This window comes from Ammospiza nelsoni, chromosome 1, assembly GCF_027579445.1.
Source record: "Ammospiza nelsoni isolate bAmmNel1 chromosome 1, bAmmNel1.pri, whole genome shotgun sequence".
Classification (NCBI taxonomy): Eukaryota; Metazoa; Chordata; class Aves; order Passeriformes; family Passerellidae; genus Ammospiza; species Ammospiza nelsoni.
The window spans coordinates 65,386,569-65,405,307 of NC_080633.1; the positions used below are offsets into that span (position 1 = coordinate 65,386,569).

General features: G+C 38.9%; 1 protein-coding gene across 2 annotated transcripts in view; it reads right to left on the bottom strand.

Annotated features, from left to right (window-relative positions):
* NUP153 (nucleoporin 153) overlaps window positions 1-18,739 on the bottom strand; it is a 43,917-nt gene that overhangs the window by 3,480 nt on the left and 21,698 nt on the right. The window contains exons 6-20 of one of the 2 annotated variants that reach the window (XM_059469933.1): window positions 17,836-17,952; window positions 17,664-17,708; window positions 17,513-17,566; window positions 14,711-14,857; window positions 13,923-13,975; window positions 11,282-11,420; window positions 9,531-9,668; window positions 9,071-9,163; window positions 8,757-8,847; window positions 8,348-8,467; window positions 6,114-6,728; window positions 4,491-4,676; window positions 3,138-3,980; window positions 2,203-2,562; window positions 304-576 (exon numbers count right to left, since the gene is read on the bottom strand). In XM_059469933.1, coding sequence (XP_059325916.1) covers window positions 304-576; window positions 2,203-2,562; window positions 3,138-3,980; window positions 4,491-4,676; window positions 6,114-6,728; window positions 8,348-8,467; window positions 8,757-8,847; window positions 9,071-9,163; window positions 9,531-9,668; window positions 11,282-11,420; window positions 13,923-13,975; window positions 14,711-14,857; window positions 17,513-17,566; window positions 17,664-17,708; window positions 17,836-17,952 — 3,274 coding nt within the window. The remainder of the gene's footprint in view (window positions 1-303; window positions 577-2,202; window positions 2,563-3,137; window positions 3,981-4,490; window positions 4,677-6,113; window positions 6,729-8,347; window positions 8,468-8,756; window positions 8,848-9,070; window positions 9,164-9,530; window positions 9,669-11,281; window positions 11,421-13,922; window positions 13,976-14,710; window positions 14,858-17,512; window positions 17,567-17,663; window positions 17,709-17,835; window positions 17,953-18,739) is intronic. The other variant, XM_059469941.1, reaches the window with a different exon arrangement.

The window sequence follows — 18,739 nt, forward strand, 5'->3', positions numbered from 1 at the left end:
AGTTCCTTTTAATCATTAGGTTTCTAAAGAAAATAAAGCTCAAAATTTAGTTGTAGAGTTGCAACCTCCATGTCTGCTAAGTCTCTTGCGGAGAAGGCTTACTGTGAAGCTGGATACCTGTGGTACATTGTGTCTCCACAGTCAGGACTGGGACATAAATGACAACTCTATACCCATTACTTTTATGGACAGCAATTCCTGTATTTAAATACACACACAAGGCTGAAGTTGTCTTTCTCCATATAATTCATGAAAAACAAAATAAATGTAATCCTTAAACAGGAGAGGACGGTGGGCACTCACCAGCACTGGGGGTACCGGAGCCAAAGGCTGGCTGCTGGGCTGCCTGCTGTCTGAACACGGAGGGCTGAGTGCTGCTGGTCACCGAGCCGAAGGCAGAGGGAGCGGGCTGAGAGCCAGCGGAAAACAACGGTGTGGACAGCGACCCGAAACTGGGAGCGCTTTGCTGCCCCGAGCCCGGGCTCGGCCCGAATGCTGGCAACTGGCTGGCGCCAAAGGCCGGGCCAGCAGCCGGCGCTGCGGGCCCAGAGCCAAACAGAAACGAAGACGACGACCCTTGGGGACAGAGAGGGATGTCAGCGTGGGCCCCTTACCTCCCACCCTCCAGAATGAATCCAGAAACAAAAGGTTCTCAAGCCTCAGGTCTGCTGGCTGTATACTCATCCTCATTTCAAATTAATTGTGGGAGTATATCAAACAGACACTACCTCAGCCACAACAGGAATTGCATCTTTTCTTTTAAGCAACATGAGAAACACTGTGTTTGTGAGAGTCAGACAAAATTAAATCTCTAACGCACTGCCTCTTCATGTTGTGCAGACAGATTCCTACAGTGTGTTTTAATCTGCATTGACTGAAAGCTGTTTCTACCACATGCATGGAATATTCATTCAAACTGGATTTTTACAACATGCAAAATACAGCTCCTGATTTATCAGGACTAGAAGAACATATATATTTTCCTTTCAGCAGCTTCACCCCTCTCCTATTTAAGTGTTTACCATTATCAACTTCTGGAGGCCAAATCAACCTTGCAGTAATCTCAAAATTTTGGCTTAGCAGAGTAATTCTCTACCTATCATCAACAGAGAACCAGCCCAACGGTTGAGCTGCATTGACCAGCAGAAATCATGAAATGCACCTGAACAGTGACTCTGAAAGTACATGGCAGACCTGCTATGCCAAAGGGACATTTTAAACAGCAGTATTAATGCTCATGCAACAGGAAATACCCTCTAATTGTGCCATAACTTGGAACAGCTGACTTTCTTTCCAAGATGAGATACATGGTAAAACTTAGGTTTCTGAATTTGTGAAGATGTTTGAAATATGGTGTCACTTACTAACAAAATTACACTGAATGTAAGCAGTTAAAATTGATCTGCTGGTTGTTGTAATTTAGGACTCTGTTTCTGATCCACAAAAAAGTGTACAAATTAAACTTCTGTGACTGACAAAGTTAAGCCATCAGGATCAAACTAGATTAAGTCTTTCCCTGACAGATACAATCTTATTTCCAATATCTTCCATGGCTCATAGGAATACAGATAATTTGGTGTATTTAGTCATGCATTTGTTCATGCAATTCAAGCAGTGGAGTAACAAATATAAAACGTGAAGAAACTCTGTATTTCTTACTGCTGTCTTCTCTAAATTGCTAGAAAATTAACATGCACTGGCCATGCTCCTTAGTAAAAACCAACCCTTAAGCAGCATTAATTAATTGCATGTTGAGGTACTCCATTTATAGACACTTGTGAGGGAAGGACTTGGCGAAGCTTGACATTATTTCCAGGAATTCAGAGTTTTAGGTATAGAAGCGCAAAAGCAGGAAAGTTGTAATTCATTGACTTCTAACTGTAAACACTGGATTAACAGTGACTGAATAAAGAAATTATCATTCCCATGGTGAAAAGCTCCTGTACAAACTGAAATCCAGTAAAGGTTTGTCCTTTACAATAAAACTACTGTGGGGCCAATTCATTCCTAAACTGTATTTTCCACACTGAAGGAAAATTAACATTGCTGGATATAAATCCTCAGTATTCTTCTCTTGAATGAACTTCTATGCATTTAGCCTGCACATTTTCCAAAGTAAAATATTAATGGAACAGCATCTCCTTAGTCTACTACATAATGGCAAAAATAAGAAAATGAGAAGAGCAGCTATTTAAAACTTACCTGTTGAATTTGATGTAGTTGTGGCTCCAAAAGTAAATCCTGAATTTGCTGCATTGGTACTGCTCTCTCCTGAACGAAAGAGAAACGGAGTGAGAGTCGAGCCAGTGCTGGAAGATGTGGTTGCTGGTTTGTTCTCTTGAGAGAAGCCAAACGACTGAGATGTTGCAGATTCTGCAGGATTGCCAAAAACAGAGCTGGTCACAGTGTTGCTGGGTTGTCCAAACACAAAGGGAGTGGGAACTGGCGGAGGGTTTGAGGAAGAGAGGGTGCTGCCAAACACGCTGCTGCTGTTGGCTGAAGTGGTGGGTACCACTGTGCTGGAGGAATTGGAGCTCAAGAAGCTGAAGGACGCTCCCTGATCTGAAAGGAAGAAACACAGTTACCACTAAGTCACACAAATGATGTTTAACAACCAAGAAGTTTTCACACAGCAACCATCACTGAAAAACTTTAACCCTCCACTGCAAACTTTCAACAAATTAAAGGATACAAAACTGTGCGATATCTATGAAGTGATCTTTGCACCTTTATAGCAGTAGAGAAACTGCAGCACAGCTGCAAGTAGATAGAAAGAAGATATTCCCTCTCTTCTTCCCTTTCACTATAAAAACAACACAAGTATGAGGCTCTATACTGCACCATATTACAGATTTTATCACCAACTAAGCTGCTACTACTGAGACAGTACAACTTCTGTGCTTACACAAGCAGTTGATACAGGTTCCTTAAGGTGTGGCAATTTTTCTTCTGTCTCAACATAGTATTAAGACTCACTGAAATCTACGAAGAAATTGCCACATATTGCTTACACATCAACAACTAGAACTAAAGACATGCTGCAGGTAGTATATGAATCCCAAAGATGTTGTCCAGTACAGCCTCAGAGGGATTATTTGATAGAGCAGAGAAGTGAAGGCAAAAGATGTTCTATTTACCACAAGTACTGGTTGGTGCCCCAAAGGCAAAAGGTGCCTTTGCCTGCTCACTTTCCTTTTCTGATGGTTTACCAAAACTAAAACTGAATACAGGTTTTGCTGTGCTCTCCTCTTTGGTATTCTCAGCTGTTCCAGATGAAAAGATAGGCTGTGCCTTTAACTCTTCATTGTCAGCTTTCTTTCCAAATGCTAATGGACCAGCAGAAGTGACAGAGTCCTGCTTCTCTTCTGCCCTTCCCAAAACAAACTGTGAGGCAGGTGCAGACTCCACACTGCCGAAAGAAAAGCCTCCCTTCGTTGAAACAGTTTCATCCTTTTTCTCTTCTGACTTCTTAAATGGCAAAGCAGGTGATGCTGCATCCTTTTCTGCCACAGTTCCAAAAGTGAAGCCACTGACTCCAGTTTTATTCTCATTAGTAGTTAAGGAAGAAGTAGAACTTGTAGCAAAACCAAAACCTCCCAAAACTGGTTCCTCTTTCTTTTCCTGCTGCCCCAGACTCGTTGTTCCAAACTGAAATGTTGAAGGAGCCTGACTGCTTGCAGATGGAAGTCCAAAGGTAAAACTGTTACTTTTACTTTCTTTTTTGCTGTCTTCTGATTTAGAGTCTGAGGAAGAAACTCCAAATTTGAAGTTCCCTGAACCAGTAGGAAACTTAAATCCTCCAGTCACAGTGTTGGACGATGCAGATTCGGATGCAATACCGAACTTAAAGCTACTTTGTTCTCCAAATTTAAAATTTCCTGTGCTACTTAACATTTGAGAAGATTCAGAGGACGATGACGGGACACCAAATGTAAATGATGGCATTGCAGCATTTGTAGACACAGTAGCAGTACCAAAACCTGCAGAAATAAGCAACAATGTCAAATTTGCAATATATGATGTAATACATGCAGGCTTTAGCTACATGGATGGGATTCTAGTCTTGAGCTTTCCCAGAGTCAAAACTGTTCAACAAAACACCCCCGACATGCAGACAAGTAAGGAAACTCCACACTTCCTCTCTACACTTCCTCTCTGTATCTTTTTGTCATGGTGCTCTTCTGTGCTGCAGCTGGCTTGGAAAGGCACACAGCTGAGCTCTTTGAAAGACCGAGGTCTTTGTCTAAACTCCGAATGAACAACACACATAAGGGCTTGAAACAAACAACTGTGTCACTGACACAAGCTTTCCTCTAAAAAACCCAATCCTTTTCTGGAAAATGGGTGTGGAAACATGCACACCATCTTATTTAAGCAACATTGCTAAACAACAAATGGACAGTTTTGCCATACTCAATGGAAAAATCACTATACTTAAAAAAAAGGAAAGAGGTTGTAGAATGTACTTCCTTGTTCTTAGTAAGTATTACCTTTGAGCTCTGCTTTGGTGCCTGGCTTCACAGTTTCACAGGCTATGCATTTTGTGGCTTCTGCTTTGTTTTGGACCAAGCAGACCTCACATTCCCAACTTCCTTCAGGCATCTTGAATTTGTCTAAATCCAGAAAACCTCCAGAAGAAGCAGAAACACTGCTACTGGTCACAGGCACTGAACTCCCTGAAAAAGAAGAAAAATAGTTAATCATCCTGCTTAAATCATACACAAATCTTTTAAGAAATGCTCACTAAATTGCAAAGCACACAAGTGTAACAGTAAAAAACATCAAGCTACAAGTTGATTTGAGTCAAACACAATCTGAGAATGTAAACAATAGAAACACCTGGATTCTTCTTTATAATCTATATATGAATTCAAGAACAAATTGAACCAGTGACATTTAAACAGCAACTGCAGTTCATAAAATGCAGGAACACAGCCAATTTCAGATGTAAATTACAGGTGCTGTACTGAACTAGAACTACTAAAAGAATTCCTGGGGACACCAGTTACCAGTAGTCAAACTTAGCATCACTCGAGTTAATGATCACTATCAAGTGATGCAAGGGTGAGAATTTACTACAATGATTCTTCAGCAAGTCACAAGGACAGGACACATCCCAACTATATAGTAACAAAACTAAAAAAGGAACTGAAAGCTTCCAAACCCACAACTCTGTGTTCACCACACAAACTACACTGCCTTTAACAGCAGCAGAAACCTACTGCTGCTGAGGTGTGAAATTCAACACTTGCCCTCTGACTGTCTCCCCGGTAAAGGAAAAGGTGACACTTGATGCTGCACCCCAAGAGCAAACTTCAGCTCCACAAGTGTCAAGAGTGAAGCAGACATCCCAAAGGCACAAAAGCATCACATAACTGCACTCTTCACCTACAATGAACCTCTGAGGGTGGCATTCAAGGGAGAGACACAAGGTAATTTCTCAAGCTCAAAGCAGCAATGTTTCCTAGACAGGAATGGCTCTTCTTTTCCCCAGCACATCCAGGGAATTTATGTCCTCCCATTTTACCTGCTTCATTCATCCCCTTGACAAACCTAAAGTAACTGTGCAAATTTGAAATTATGGTTCTGGTTTAGCACACGACAACTAGACAAAGACTACGCTGACTTGGAATCTGGCTTCATACCTCTGCTCAATTCCACACAAATGCTGACTGGAGACATTTTAAGCCATGTTGTGCAAATACTGCTTCTACCTATGTTTTGAAAGAGGAAAACAAAACCCCAACAAATCCAGTAGTTTTTAGCTCCTTTCAAGGAGTTTACATTTTTCCCCGATGAAAATGAGTCAAATGATTTTAAGCTAATCAAGGCATCCATTTTAGTCATCTTTCCTCACTAGCTGTAAAGCAGGGTATATTTGCTTCAGTTCAGCTCTGCACTAACACATTTCACAATCAGTTCAACTCATGTGACAGGCTGGAATCTGGGCTAAGACCTCCAAAGTGCCTGCAACCACTCCTGCAGAGAGCCACTAATCCATCCTGTCTGGCATACAGCCATGCTGCTCAAAGTATTTTTTATATGCAACATATTTTATTCTTTTAAAAATACACATAGACTAAGACTGAAACAACAGAGAAAAAAGAACAAACCTGTTTTCTCAGACTGACAAGCTACACATTTGCTGTCTTCTGCCTTATTTTGTAGAAGGCACACTGAACAGTTCCAAGAGCCTTTTGGCTGTTTAAATTTGTCTCCAAACCCCAGAGTGACTGTTGTGCCAGTGCTGCTGGAGGTGGATGTCACTGTCACCGAGTTGTCTGTGACCACTGGCATTGTCAGAGCAGGCATCACTCCTGTCCCAGGCTTTGGTGTCTCACATGCTATACATTTTGTAGCTTCAGGTTTGTTCTGGACCAGACAGGTATCACAATCCCACGTGTTGGGTGCTGGTTTAAATTTGTCTTCAAAGCCCAGTGTCCCTCCTGTGGGGACTGCTGTCTTGGAGGAGACACACGGACTCACACTGACCATCTGCTTCGTACTCTCAGCAGTGGACACTTTAGCAGCTTCACATGTTACACATTTGCCATCTGTGGTTTTGTTCTGCAGACACTGGTCATGTGTGTCAGACTGCCAAAACGAGGATGTTTGTTTAGAGGTGTCTTTAGCTGCAGAAAAACTACTTATTGCAGGCCTGGTATAGACCACTGTGCTCGTCACAGGCTGTGCCGATGAACAGGAGGGTGACTTCCCAGCCATAAAGCCTAGTTTAAAAAAAAGAAAAAGGAGAGTTCTTACTAATGAAGCTGTACTGCATGGAAGTTACTTATAATAGCAGACAGCACAAATCTAAACCTAGTGCCAATGGTTACAACTAAATCTAAACCTAGTGCCAATGGTTACAACTATACATTCCAACTAACTGCAAGAGGAAGTCCATGGAAATCTTATCTAAAGGGATGAAATTTCATATACTGAGCTGGGACACAACAGAACACTTATTTAAAGCTTGATTTAACTCTTCACTTCCAAGAAAGTTTTAAAGACACATCTCATTTCTATCTGCCACTAGACTGGTAGATACAAGGATAAACAAACACTAAGGAAAGCTGATGATCTGTCACCGACTGGAAACAATCCAATTTCATTTTAAGACACCATGTCAAATCAAATCAAATTTCCAAAGCTATTTCTGCCATAGTAGATGACTCATTTATTTAGTAGCTGTACAGCAGTTGGTACTTGGAGCAGCAATCCACACAGTATTACCCTACAAATACTGAGTAATAATTAAGCAATAAAAATTAAGACAAACACACAATTTTTTTCTATAATCTTGGTTCAAAATGCACTGGGCACAGGCTAACTCTTTATTTGAAGATGCAAACTTTTCAGAAAACAAGAATCACCAATACGGAAACACTAATGAAAATGCTATAGCAACACATCTTAAATATCAGCACAGTTGAACTGTAAAGCTAAAATAAAGAGTTTCTCTTTTTATTATTATATTATTCTTGCATTGGCGTTGTTTTTTCATATTAGAATTGGAATCTTTGAACAGTGTGGATTTAGAACCTGATTCTGTTAAACTGCTGAAGAAAACTAAAGCCCCTTCAACCACAGGTCTCTCCTTAAACAAAACACACAGTGTATTTTCTCTCACTTAGCTCTTTGCAATATAAAAATAGGCACTGCCTTAAGCTGTACATAGATTTAGTAATAAGAAGTCTTGCTGTAGCTTAGAGGAAAGATCAAGTTCAATTAAGTCCTTTTTCCTAAAACAAAAAACATCATCTACACACACGTTACTCATCTACACTTTTTACTCAAAAAACAACAGTTGAAAACAATCACAATGACTTGGAAACCATTTTTTTTGAAGTGAGACAGCCCACTGCTACTTAAAATTTACATCTGAACCCATAGTAACTGTCAACATTTTAGGTAGAAAGATACGCAACTTCTGAAACACCTTTAGGAATGAAATTACTTTCACCATTCTTAATTTCTGGAGACAGTGAAGGTGAGAGAGGAATTTCCATTTACATAATTTTATTTATTTAAACAAAACACCGATTCTTTGACTAATTCTTTTTATACTTAAGTTTGAATTACAACCTAATATGTAACAGAGAAGCAACACATCCGGTTTGGAGCTGCGGTTTTCCCGTCAGCAATGAAAGCCCCTTGTAACAGAAGGGGGCATGAAGCATAACAGATGTAGCATTTAAGTCTGTCTTTACTGCTGACACGGCCCTAACTGTGACAAATTGTCTGGGGGTTTTTTGGTTGCTGTTGTGCTGGGCTTTTTAAAAATCAATGCAGCTATATGCAAGTGTGTTCTCTGCAAAATATTTTTTAAAAGAGCTCATTATCTCACCAGGGCTTTTTAGAATGTCTAACACACTTCCTTGCTTTAAGAACTTAGCAGGTTTGCAGAGCCCATCATATTCTTCTTCTTCTTCCTTCTTATTGCTGGTGCTGTTTACAGTGGCACTACCTTTAAAAATAAAACAAAACCCACCTTTTACAAAGAAATCCACTTAGAATACATTCACATCTGCTAGAAACAACAATTTCCATGTTTCATTCTTCTTAAATAAGAATCTTCAAAATTTAACCTTATTTACAAGAGTTTATAGCTATAATCTGATTAAAAGCAGACCTGTCACTGAAAACACACTTTGCCTGGAATTTGTAACAAGCTTAGAAATGACAGCTTAACTATTTAACATACAAAAAAGAAAAGAGAATTAGCACTCTGTTTCAAATGCTAAAATTTTTGTTACCTGGACTAAGGATGGATGTCACTGGTGTATCAGTGGATCTGGAAATCTCTGACGACTTTACAACAGGAACACTAAATGTAAACTTAATTTGCTATAAAAAAAGAGAGGGTTTTTTTAGATTTTAAGTTTAATCAAGTTTCACATACCAATAATAATCTGAAATCCAGTCTTCAAACTTTTGGTGGGTGCTGGGTAAAAAATTACAAATCAGAAATCTATACATTTGTTTGTGCCCTTACCAGGGCCAAATCTGCTTTATTGTTCCACAGTATTCTACTAAAGCCTTGAGAAAATGTTGGGATTTATTTACTTACAGACAAGGGAGGTAGCACTTCCACCTCAGTAGATTTCACAATTGGAGATGAAAATACAAATGTAGGACTGCCAACATTACTTGCTGGTTGTACCTGTATTTTCAAAAGAATTAAAGTTTGTATCTAAGAGAAAAGCGTGCCAGTAAAACAACAGCAGCCACCTGAATTCACTGTCCAACAGATATTCTGCAGTGAACTTGGGAAATCTGATGTTTGATATTTCTGATCCACAGCTAAGAGTTGTAAGAGAAAGCTTGCCAGTGAGTGTGTAAGATAGAAGAAGCCATATCAAAATATGTCATCCTCCCCACCCCCCAATCTGAATAAAACCCTGTTTAATCCAACAGGTTATAAACTCAAGTTGGTTAGCTTCATGAGCACCACAGAAAAAGTTAACATTCAGCAAGGAGGATGTATACCCACCCTGAAACAGTATTCACAGTATACAGCAAAGATTTACCTTGTTCATCACTGCTTTTGAAACCATGCTGGGTGATGAGGAGACAGCACTACTGGCAGGGAAACTGAAGCTGAATGTCGGCAGCGATGCCGTACTGATGGGCAGGGGTACTTCAGGTAGCTCTTCTTGTTCCACCTCCTAGGTGCACATTTTCATTTTTGTTAATTTTTTTCTTTAAAGAAGCTGCCAAATCTAATTTTTCACTTTCTTTAGAAAAGTTTTAGATTTCAATCTTTCTTTAAAAAGTTGTAAATTTTAGTTTTTCTTTTTCACGAGACCTACTACCATCCTACCCTGTCCTCCCATTAGTTTCTTAACAAAGTTAAATGTAGCAGAGAGATCTATAGACAAAGCAGGTTTTCCAAAGGAATCCTAACCTCCCACATGAGTCTGCCACATCATTTTTATGGCAGGCAAGTTTCTACGCAATACTACATCCACCACTTATACAGTAAGAGTACTGAAACTAAGCTCAAAATTGTTATCTGAGCAGAAGAGAGAGGGGTGCAGGTAAGATTTATTTTTGGTTTTGTCCTTTAGTTAATACAGATCTAGAAAAACATAACCATTCTAAGATTCTATTATTCCCTTATCTCTTTAATTAAGAGCACAACTCCATGGCAAGTAAGAAAGTGTTCCACTTGCAAAATTAGGTAGGACAGCTGACAAAGTCTCTGAAGTCACTTGAACTTGGAAAAACATCCTATTTTAAGAAGGATGTGTGTTCCTTGGAGTACCAAAACCCCCAAACCAATCCAAAGCACAGAAAGTCAAAAATGAAACAGTGATGAGCAACATAGAGGATCATACTCTGGTAAATCCAGTCAGTATCATGCATCAGGATGCAAATTTAAAATTCACAAATCAGCCTACCTTAAAAACTTCTGCTCTTACCCTTGTCTTTTAAACCCTTTGATTACCAAGATTAGATTGGTTAGAGTTTAAATGGGAATAACCAATCTCTTCACGGTTTGGACAGTAGTACCAATGTCTACTCAGAAGTGACTAAAAAGAGATGCACATTGCTACTACAGACATTTAATGTACCCCACAGATTATATATTTCAGAGATCTTATCTGAAGAGTCTATCACACCTTGATATTGAGAACATTTCTGTTACATTCTCCAGCATTTACTACTTCTTCATTGTGCATCAGCCAGAAGACCAAGTTAACCTCTTTAGATTTAAGATCTAGTAGTAAGCCACTTATGTAACGCTCAGGCAGAAAAATAATCCTTGGGATAATAATGACTATCACTGCATTAAATGGAGTTTCCTCATTAAAACAAGGGGAAAAAATCCTTCACAACAAGTTTGAGCAAGTGCCAAAAATTGTGAATGATCACTAGTAAACCTGCAAAACACTGTCTTCTGCTTCAGGCTCTTGGCTCATACTTTCTACATGACCTACATATTAAAAACCCAACAAAATAAAAAATCCTTTTTTTTTAAATACTTGGCACTTCATTCCTTTCTGAACACTCCACAAATCTCTACCAAATTTATTCATTCAACAACTAATAAGAAACTTTATAGCATGAAGAATATCCAAGATAATACAATGGAAGATTTAAAAAATATAAAACCAAAGCTGAAGCACTTATACGGATAACTAAACTGGAGCCTGCTCTGAAACCCACAGCCAAATACCCACAAAACTGAAATGGCATTGTTGTAAAATACTATGAGGCAATGAAGCTACTTATCTCAGTAATCACAGTGAGAACAATTAACCTGAGACACCCCTACCAGTTGCTGTTTTTGTCCGGGTCTTGATGCACAGTATCGCTCCCTTTCCCTTCTCATCTTGCCACAGGCACTATCCATCCTTCCTCCTGAAGACAGACCATTGGATGCAGGAGTATCGAGTTTGGGGTAGCTCAAATTGCTGGCACAGAATAAAAATACATAGGTTGAGGAAGGGGATTAAAAAGAAAGAAAAAACCCCCAAAATTTATCAAGTAATTGTTTCAAGCTATTATAGCCACTATTAATCCTAGAACTGTTGTGTCGTAATTAGAATCAGAAAAAACCATCCCACAAGTTCCTAAATGCTGGTAAATAGCTGGTGTTCCAAACAGCAAAAGATGAATAAGAGCAGCAGTGAGAATAACATACATAAAAAACAGTCACAACATCCATAAATGAATGATGACTAAGCCAGAAGACCTGAAATAGAAGAACTGATTTAGATTGTTATTTTCTAATGTTTGCTTTTAATAGTCCAGACAGTGGAAATTTTGACTGCCAGTTCTCTGATTCTGTGATGAGCATGTATCTCTGAAGGGACATAAAAGAATAACTAAAAATATACGGGCAGGGGGCGGGTGTGCATGTGCACACAGGAAATGCTGCCAGCAGCTCTTATGGAATTGAGAGGCTTAAACTTGTGTGGCAAGGAAATATGGCAGAAGCTTCATAAGCAGCTCTGGCTTTCCTGAGGCCATCAGCAGAAGCAACAGAGGTGTTTGGGTGTGCCAACATTCCAGAAGTCTATTTAGACATGAATACAGATCCCTTTGTAAGGCATACAAAGGCATTTCACTGTTCATTACAAAAGCCTAGATCTAAACCAGAAACACTCCCTAATCCAAGTGGGAAGGGGAAACAAAAAAACAAAACAAAACCCTCAAAACAAACAAATGTGCACCTCCCCCCCAAACAACAACAAACCAAACCAAACCAAACCAAACCAAAGCCACATCCCAAAACAGAAGTGAACTAAGGAATAATAACAATAAAAAGCAGCACGGCATTATGATGAAGTATCCCTGAAAAAATTACCATATCAAGCTTATCCTGCAGCCAGTCAGCCACTCATTACAAAAGTACATTGGATGACACTGGAAGATACCAGGTCAAGTGTCTAGAGGACTGAGGAAAAGAATTGGTCTAAATCTCTCAGATAGTTGCAAACATCTGCTCAGCACTGTAACCACTGAGAGGAAACCAGATCCTGAAGGCCATATGCTCAAACTTTTCCCTAATCCAAAGTGACAATCAATTTGAATTATGAAATAAAATCTCATGTCAAAATAAATCTTTATTCAGACAATTATAGCATGTCTATGATAGTCCATATTCCTCTTTTCTGTTAACACTTGTCAGCTACTAAGGGGCAAAGACAGTTCTGTCTTCAAGCAAGTCAGTTCAATCTACAATTCTGACACTGGTTTAAAAACTAAACAGCCTTTGTTAGGCTGAACAGAGATGTACCAAAGTACTGCAGGTTAGCTGCATGAAGAGACTCTGGCCCTTACTAGTTTGTATTCCTCCATAATATGACAATCAATAGAGACTGGCTTCACAAAAGAGTTAAAATAAAAAGGACCATCTAGTCTTAAGTCAAAAGTAGAAACACAGCAGTAAAACTTGTGAAAAAATGAAAAGCAGTATCAGTTTCCTGGATCTCCCTTCTACATGGAGAAAGGAACTGCTCCAAAGAAAGCTCAGAACAGTTTGAATACTCACTATTAAAACCTAACACCTGTTAGCACCTCTGCCAAAACCAAAGATGGTTCCTGTAAAGTCAAACTATTAGACTGTAAAACAGAGGATTGGCTTTGGGTTTTTTTGCAAGCCAAAGAATGCCCAAGGTAATGTAAGAATTGCTTGGAAGATGAACAGAGCCAACACATTAACAGATTCCCTAATAATGTTATTTGAAAGGTTGAAATCCTCAAAAAAAGGTTATCTTGTGAGCACACAGTGCCTTAATTCACCCAAAAGATTAGCTCCCCAGAAGGGAGAACATCAATACTATCTCATGTTATTCTATGCCAAGCAAGCAGCATAATGCAAGACAATCTCCTCATGAAGAAATACATAATAATAATAATTATTAACTCTCCCTCCTTTTTTTTCCAGAGACAAGCTGGCACTTGTCTTCAGATGACTCTAAAGGGCTTCTGTTTTTCAGGAAAACTCACAGAGCAGACAAGTGCCTTTGTCATGTAATGAATATTAAAAAACAATCTTCCTCTAGCTTCTTGTATAAACAAATAACCAAATAAATAAATAAATAACAAAACCATACAAAACCCCAAACAAACAAAAACACCACCATTAAAAACCCTAAAAATTGAATTTACTCCTGATCTGTAAGACATTTCACATTATAAAAAATTTTTCAGAAAGAAATTCCTGAGTGACAAAGCCTTCAGACTCCAAGTAATTATTTAATTAGCTTACACTAACAGCTTCTCCCCTAATGAAAACCAAATTGCACAAGTAGTTAAACTCTCTCATAATACAATTTTTTCACTTTTTCTATTCCCTTTTACTGAGAACTGTTCCTGCTCCTCCAAAAGAAGGCAAGTGTGCAGACTGTACTGACAAAGCAAGGGGGCTTTCTTCTTTCAAGTGTTTTAAATTAATAGATTTGTCATACCTTTCAGATGATTTTACAGGCTTTTCTGCAGGAAAACTCTCCTCCATCATGTCCTGCAAAAAAAGTTTTATTTATTTCAAGATTTATCTGAATATATTTATAAACAAAACACAAAGAGAAGACAACCAAACACACATTTTGTACTGTTTTGGTTATTTTATTTATTTCACTAAATATACCTCATCTGTTTAAGCTTGTTCCCTAACTATCCTGACTATCCACCTCATCTCCAGCCCATATATTTAATACCTGGTCATTTTTACATTCAGAGTGATACCAAAACCATGGATGATTTTTTTTCTGAAAGGGATTCCAGTATTGTTTTAAGGAAAGTCTATCAAGGACTCCATCAATACCTAAGTGATCAGAATGGGCAATTAAAAAAGCAATCTGAATTGGCAATTGCTAGAAATCTCACTTGGAGCCCACAGTTCACCTGAAACATTTTATACACAACATCAGGACCTTCCATCAGCTTTCTGAACAGCACCATATGTAAAGGAAATCTGTGTTTCTGTATTTTAATTTTCTTTCACTGCAAAAACGCTGGCCCAACAGCAGACCAGCACATTCTGAAAATAAGCACCAGCCTCTTAGTATGCCAAAGATACAACTACATTCATAAAACCTCTCAGTATCTCTTTCACAATGCTTCCCTCTGTCTTTTCTTAACGCTTACCTCAAGAATACTATTGGTGCTCTGGCAAAAAAGAGCACCTTAGTAGACTGGTTAGACACATTCCAATTTTGCAAGAAGCAGGCAAATTAGGACATGAAAATTTGCTTACTTGATGGTCTGTATCTACCCTTTGGTGAATTTTTCTGGAATTAGTAGCTGATTTCAGAGATGGTTTAAAATACGTGATCCGACTCCCTGTCAGGGAGATTGGCTTTGGTGTCACAAGTTTCTGGACAGGAGGATGTTGCGAATCCACCTTTGAAAGGGAAGCAGCAATCAATTTATCCTTGCACCCACCTGACTTACCACAGCATTGACTGATGATAAAAGTTACAGAACTGCAAACCTCCCACCCGTCTCAGCACCCAGTGAAAACTATGTGGAAGTGTTGAAGATATTTAGCTTGCAGAAGGAAGTCACCAGAAAATCAGTTATGAAATCCAAAAAGCTATAGGAATAGTCAAAGTCTGACTGAATCCTGTGTCAAACTTTGGCAGTTACTTCATGACAAAATAAACAATATTCATAAAAGCAAAATAACTCATGTTACAATAATATGCTCCCATCCTTTCCACTCCTCTGCCCTCACTGTGATTTTTTCACTGACTAAATCCATTAATTTAGTATTGAAACTCTTAAGTAAAGTTAAACCACGTTCTGGGTTTCTCCTTTTCCTACATTTTCTTCCTTTGAAGTTACACTTAAAAAAAAATTTGTTAAATATTTTTAAAGAAGTCTCATTAATGCATGCTCCAATGTTTTAGATTTGCATTTGATGCTTTTAAAAGTACTGGTCTGATTTTTCTTGCCAAAGCTTTTTTACAAACAAAGGCTAATTACTAAACAGAAAGTACTACACATTCTGCAAAACTGAATAGAGAAAGAAGGAAGACCCAAAAAGGCCCCATGATATATCAAATAATCTGTAGCCTTGGTGATAAGAAGAGTGAGACTCTGGATGTACCTACTATTTAAATTAGTATCAACAGATGGTTGTGCCCCAACCCAGGTGCAGAACCACATGACCTTCTATGGGCCCAATTCTTCTAGAGCTTGTCCTGGTCCTTCGGGATGGCATCCCTCAGATGTGTCAACTGCACTGCTCAGTTTGGCGTCACATGCAAACCTGCTGAGGGTGCACTCAGTCCCAAGGTCTCAATGATGATGATCTGGCATTTGGATTTGTTACATTTCATCCCACTGATGAATGCCCAATGCTCCACTCCACCTCTCTGCAAAGACTCCTGTCCCCCAAGAGAGTCAGCAGCACCTCCCTGTTTGATACCATCAGCAAACCTGCTAAGGGGGCATTCAATTCCTGCCTCCAGATCACTGAGAGGTATTTGCACAGCACTGGCCCTAGAACCGATCCTGAGGAACACCCCTGGTGACTGCTCACCAGCCAGATGTAGCAAAATTCACTGCAATCTTTTGCATCCTGCTGTTCAACCAGCTTGTCCCAGGGCTGGAAAACTTGCCCAGAGGGATGCAAGAGAGACAGAACCAAAAGTCTCACAAAAATCCAGGAAACTAACTCTGCCACCTTGTCTTCACATGCCAGGCAGATGACATTATTGCAAAAGGGTATCAAACTAATGAAACAGGCATGCACAACAAGAAAAAAAAGTATCACAGTTACATGTTCAATACGAATTATTCTGTCTAGTGTAGATCCTCAAAATAAGAAAATTACCACAAAAAAAACCACCTGTAAAACTTCTGCCTGAGTGTCCAAGTGTCCTGTCAACCATTTGTTTGCTTTAGCAGGAAAACGCACAACCCTCTTCTGGGCACATACAATCCTGTCCTCTCTCTTCATCAAGGGCTACCCTTTCTCCCTGCCAAATTTTATCAATTCTAGCATTATGAGCTAGACAATTTCTCTATTTTTACCCAGTGACAGCTGTATGCAACACTCACTTTCTGACCAATGCCAGGGTCTATGCTGCAAATCTGGTAGATCTTTTTAAATGCCTCATCACAGGTGTGGTTCTGCATTTTAATGCAGAATCCGTTTCAATTTTGTTTCCAATTACTGGGACAATATTTAAGAGGAGGTAAAAAACTTACATGCTCTACTTTTCAACATTCTTTCAATTCATCATATGGCCAAAGACAGTACAGAAATTCTGAGATGTTTAAAAACTCCTAAGTGACTGCAGAACTAATTATACTTCTAACCAAGTCAACGACATAGAAACTTTTAAAAACATTCTGTCCACTTCCATATTAAAACAGCAGATTGAAAGTCTGCATTAAAGAAACACCATTTTTGTTCCTTTGGTTGCCAGAGCTAAAAGTGACCTTTTGTGGTTTCATAATTTAATAAATATAATTTTTAAACAAACATTTTTAAAACAAAACCAAGGAAATAATGATTTACCACAGAAACAATTCTGTGCTACTTACAAATAGGAATTTAGGAGCATAAATTTACAGAAGTAACAAAATTTAACAACTGTTCAATTTTCTCCTTGCCTTGACCAGTAATGAAAAAGGGATTTATTTTTTGGTTAAAATAAACATGGAAATATGCACAAGATCTGAAGAATCAATCAATATTTTTGTATTTCTTGTTATTTCTGCAAGAGAAAGCTTTCCTGAAACAGGAATGTTATAATGCAACTTAACTCCAAGTTGCAGGCCAGGATAAAACCACTTTGTGTGTTCTACAGACATTGTTCCTGATTTATCAGCACACCACCACAAAAAGATAAGACGTGAGTAATCTTCACGGTCCTTCATCCAGTGTGGATTGAAAAGACGTTTTTAGAATTTTCCACACAGCCAAGGCAGCTATAACTCACACTGAATTCATGTGTGTGCTGTCATTGAGGTTTGTGACATTTTTTTAAGAGCTGTAAAGCAGAAAAAGTTACCTATCACAGATTAACATGTTACTGGTTCTTACCTGGTTTTCTCTGGATTGGAAGCTAGTCATATTCAGCACACTCCTGTCCACAGGCTAACAGGGGGAAAAAGAGCCAAAATTAGAGGATGTTTTTTTCCCTACAAGAGGGTTCCATCCAACAAAAACATGGGGGAGTTTCTGATCAACTTACAGTTGACAGAGGACTAGAAACAGGAGATGGAATCCTTTTAGCATCCTGTTGAAAAAACAGGTACAATAAATTAAAATGGACATGACATCAAGTAACATCTTCTTCCTATATTGGCACATTCACTGTGTTCTTCAAACACATGGCATAAAACGTTAAAAGGAGCACCCCTTACCGCCAAAGGGCTTGACATCTTCTCCAATGTCTGCAAGATGCGCCGTGCTGTGGAACTTGTCACACCATAGGACTGCACGTTTGCTTGTTTTGCTTTCATTTGTCTTTTTATTGGTGGCTGAAAAATTAGCATCGCCAATGTTACAATGGTGGATTCTGAGTTCCACACGTGGATTTCATGCCCTACGGCTACACTAGTGATACAACCAATACTCTCATAATGACAGAGAAAAATGCACTCACTGAGCATTCTAGGCATGAAGAAGAAAAATATACTCCACTGACTCTACAGAAGTTTAAGTGGGGCCCTGCATATCTTGCACATGGGATAAAGCAACAAAAGAAATCCTTAAATGTAAAAAGTCATAAAATGGAGATGCTGGGGTCATAGGGTCTCTGAAGTGGTGATGAGGAAAACAGAAATGAAGCAAAACCTTGTGCTGCAGAAAGTACTTTCAGTAGCAAAACAGATCTCGGAGTTTCATGATGGCATAAGCACGGCATCTTAAGCCAGAGTATACAACCATCATCATGAATTTCTAGTTCTACTTCTCTCGTTTCCCCCCCTTCCTCTAAGACTGCAGCTGACTGCAGATCTTTTCACTCACTTTAGAAAGATCTGATTTGAACTGTAACAGATCTAAAATAATACATTGAAAAAATTTTTAATTATTTCAGTCATGTGGTACAACATTGACTGAAAAAGTCAATGTCGTACCACATGACTGAAATAATTTTAAAAAACCTCAGTGTAACATTTTTTAAATAAACTGTTACACCTGTTATGTAACCACATCATGCTTCCCACATAACTACACGAAGACTACACGAATGAAGGAGATCACACAACACATAAAACATGCAAGTGAGACTCGCTGTACGCAGCAACAAAACAAGCTTGTGTC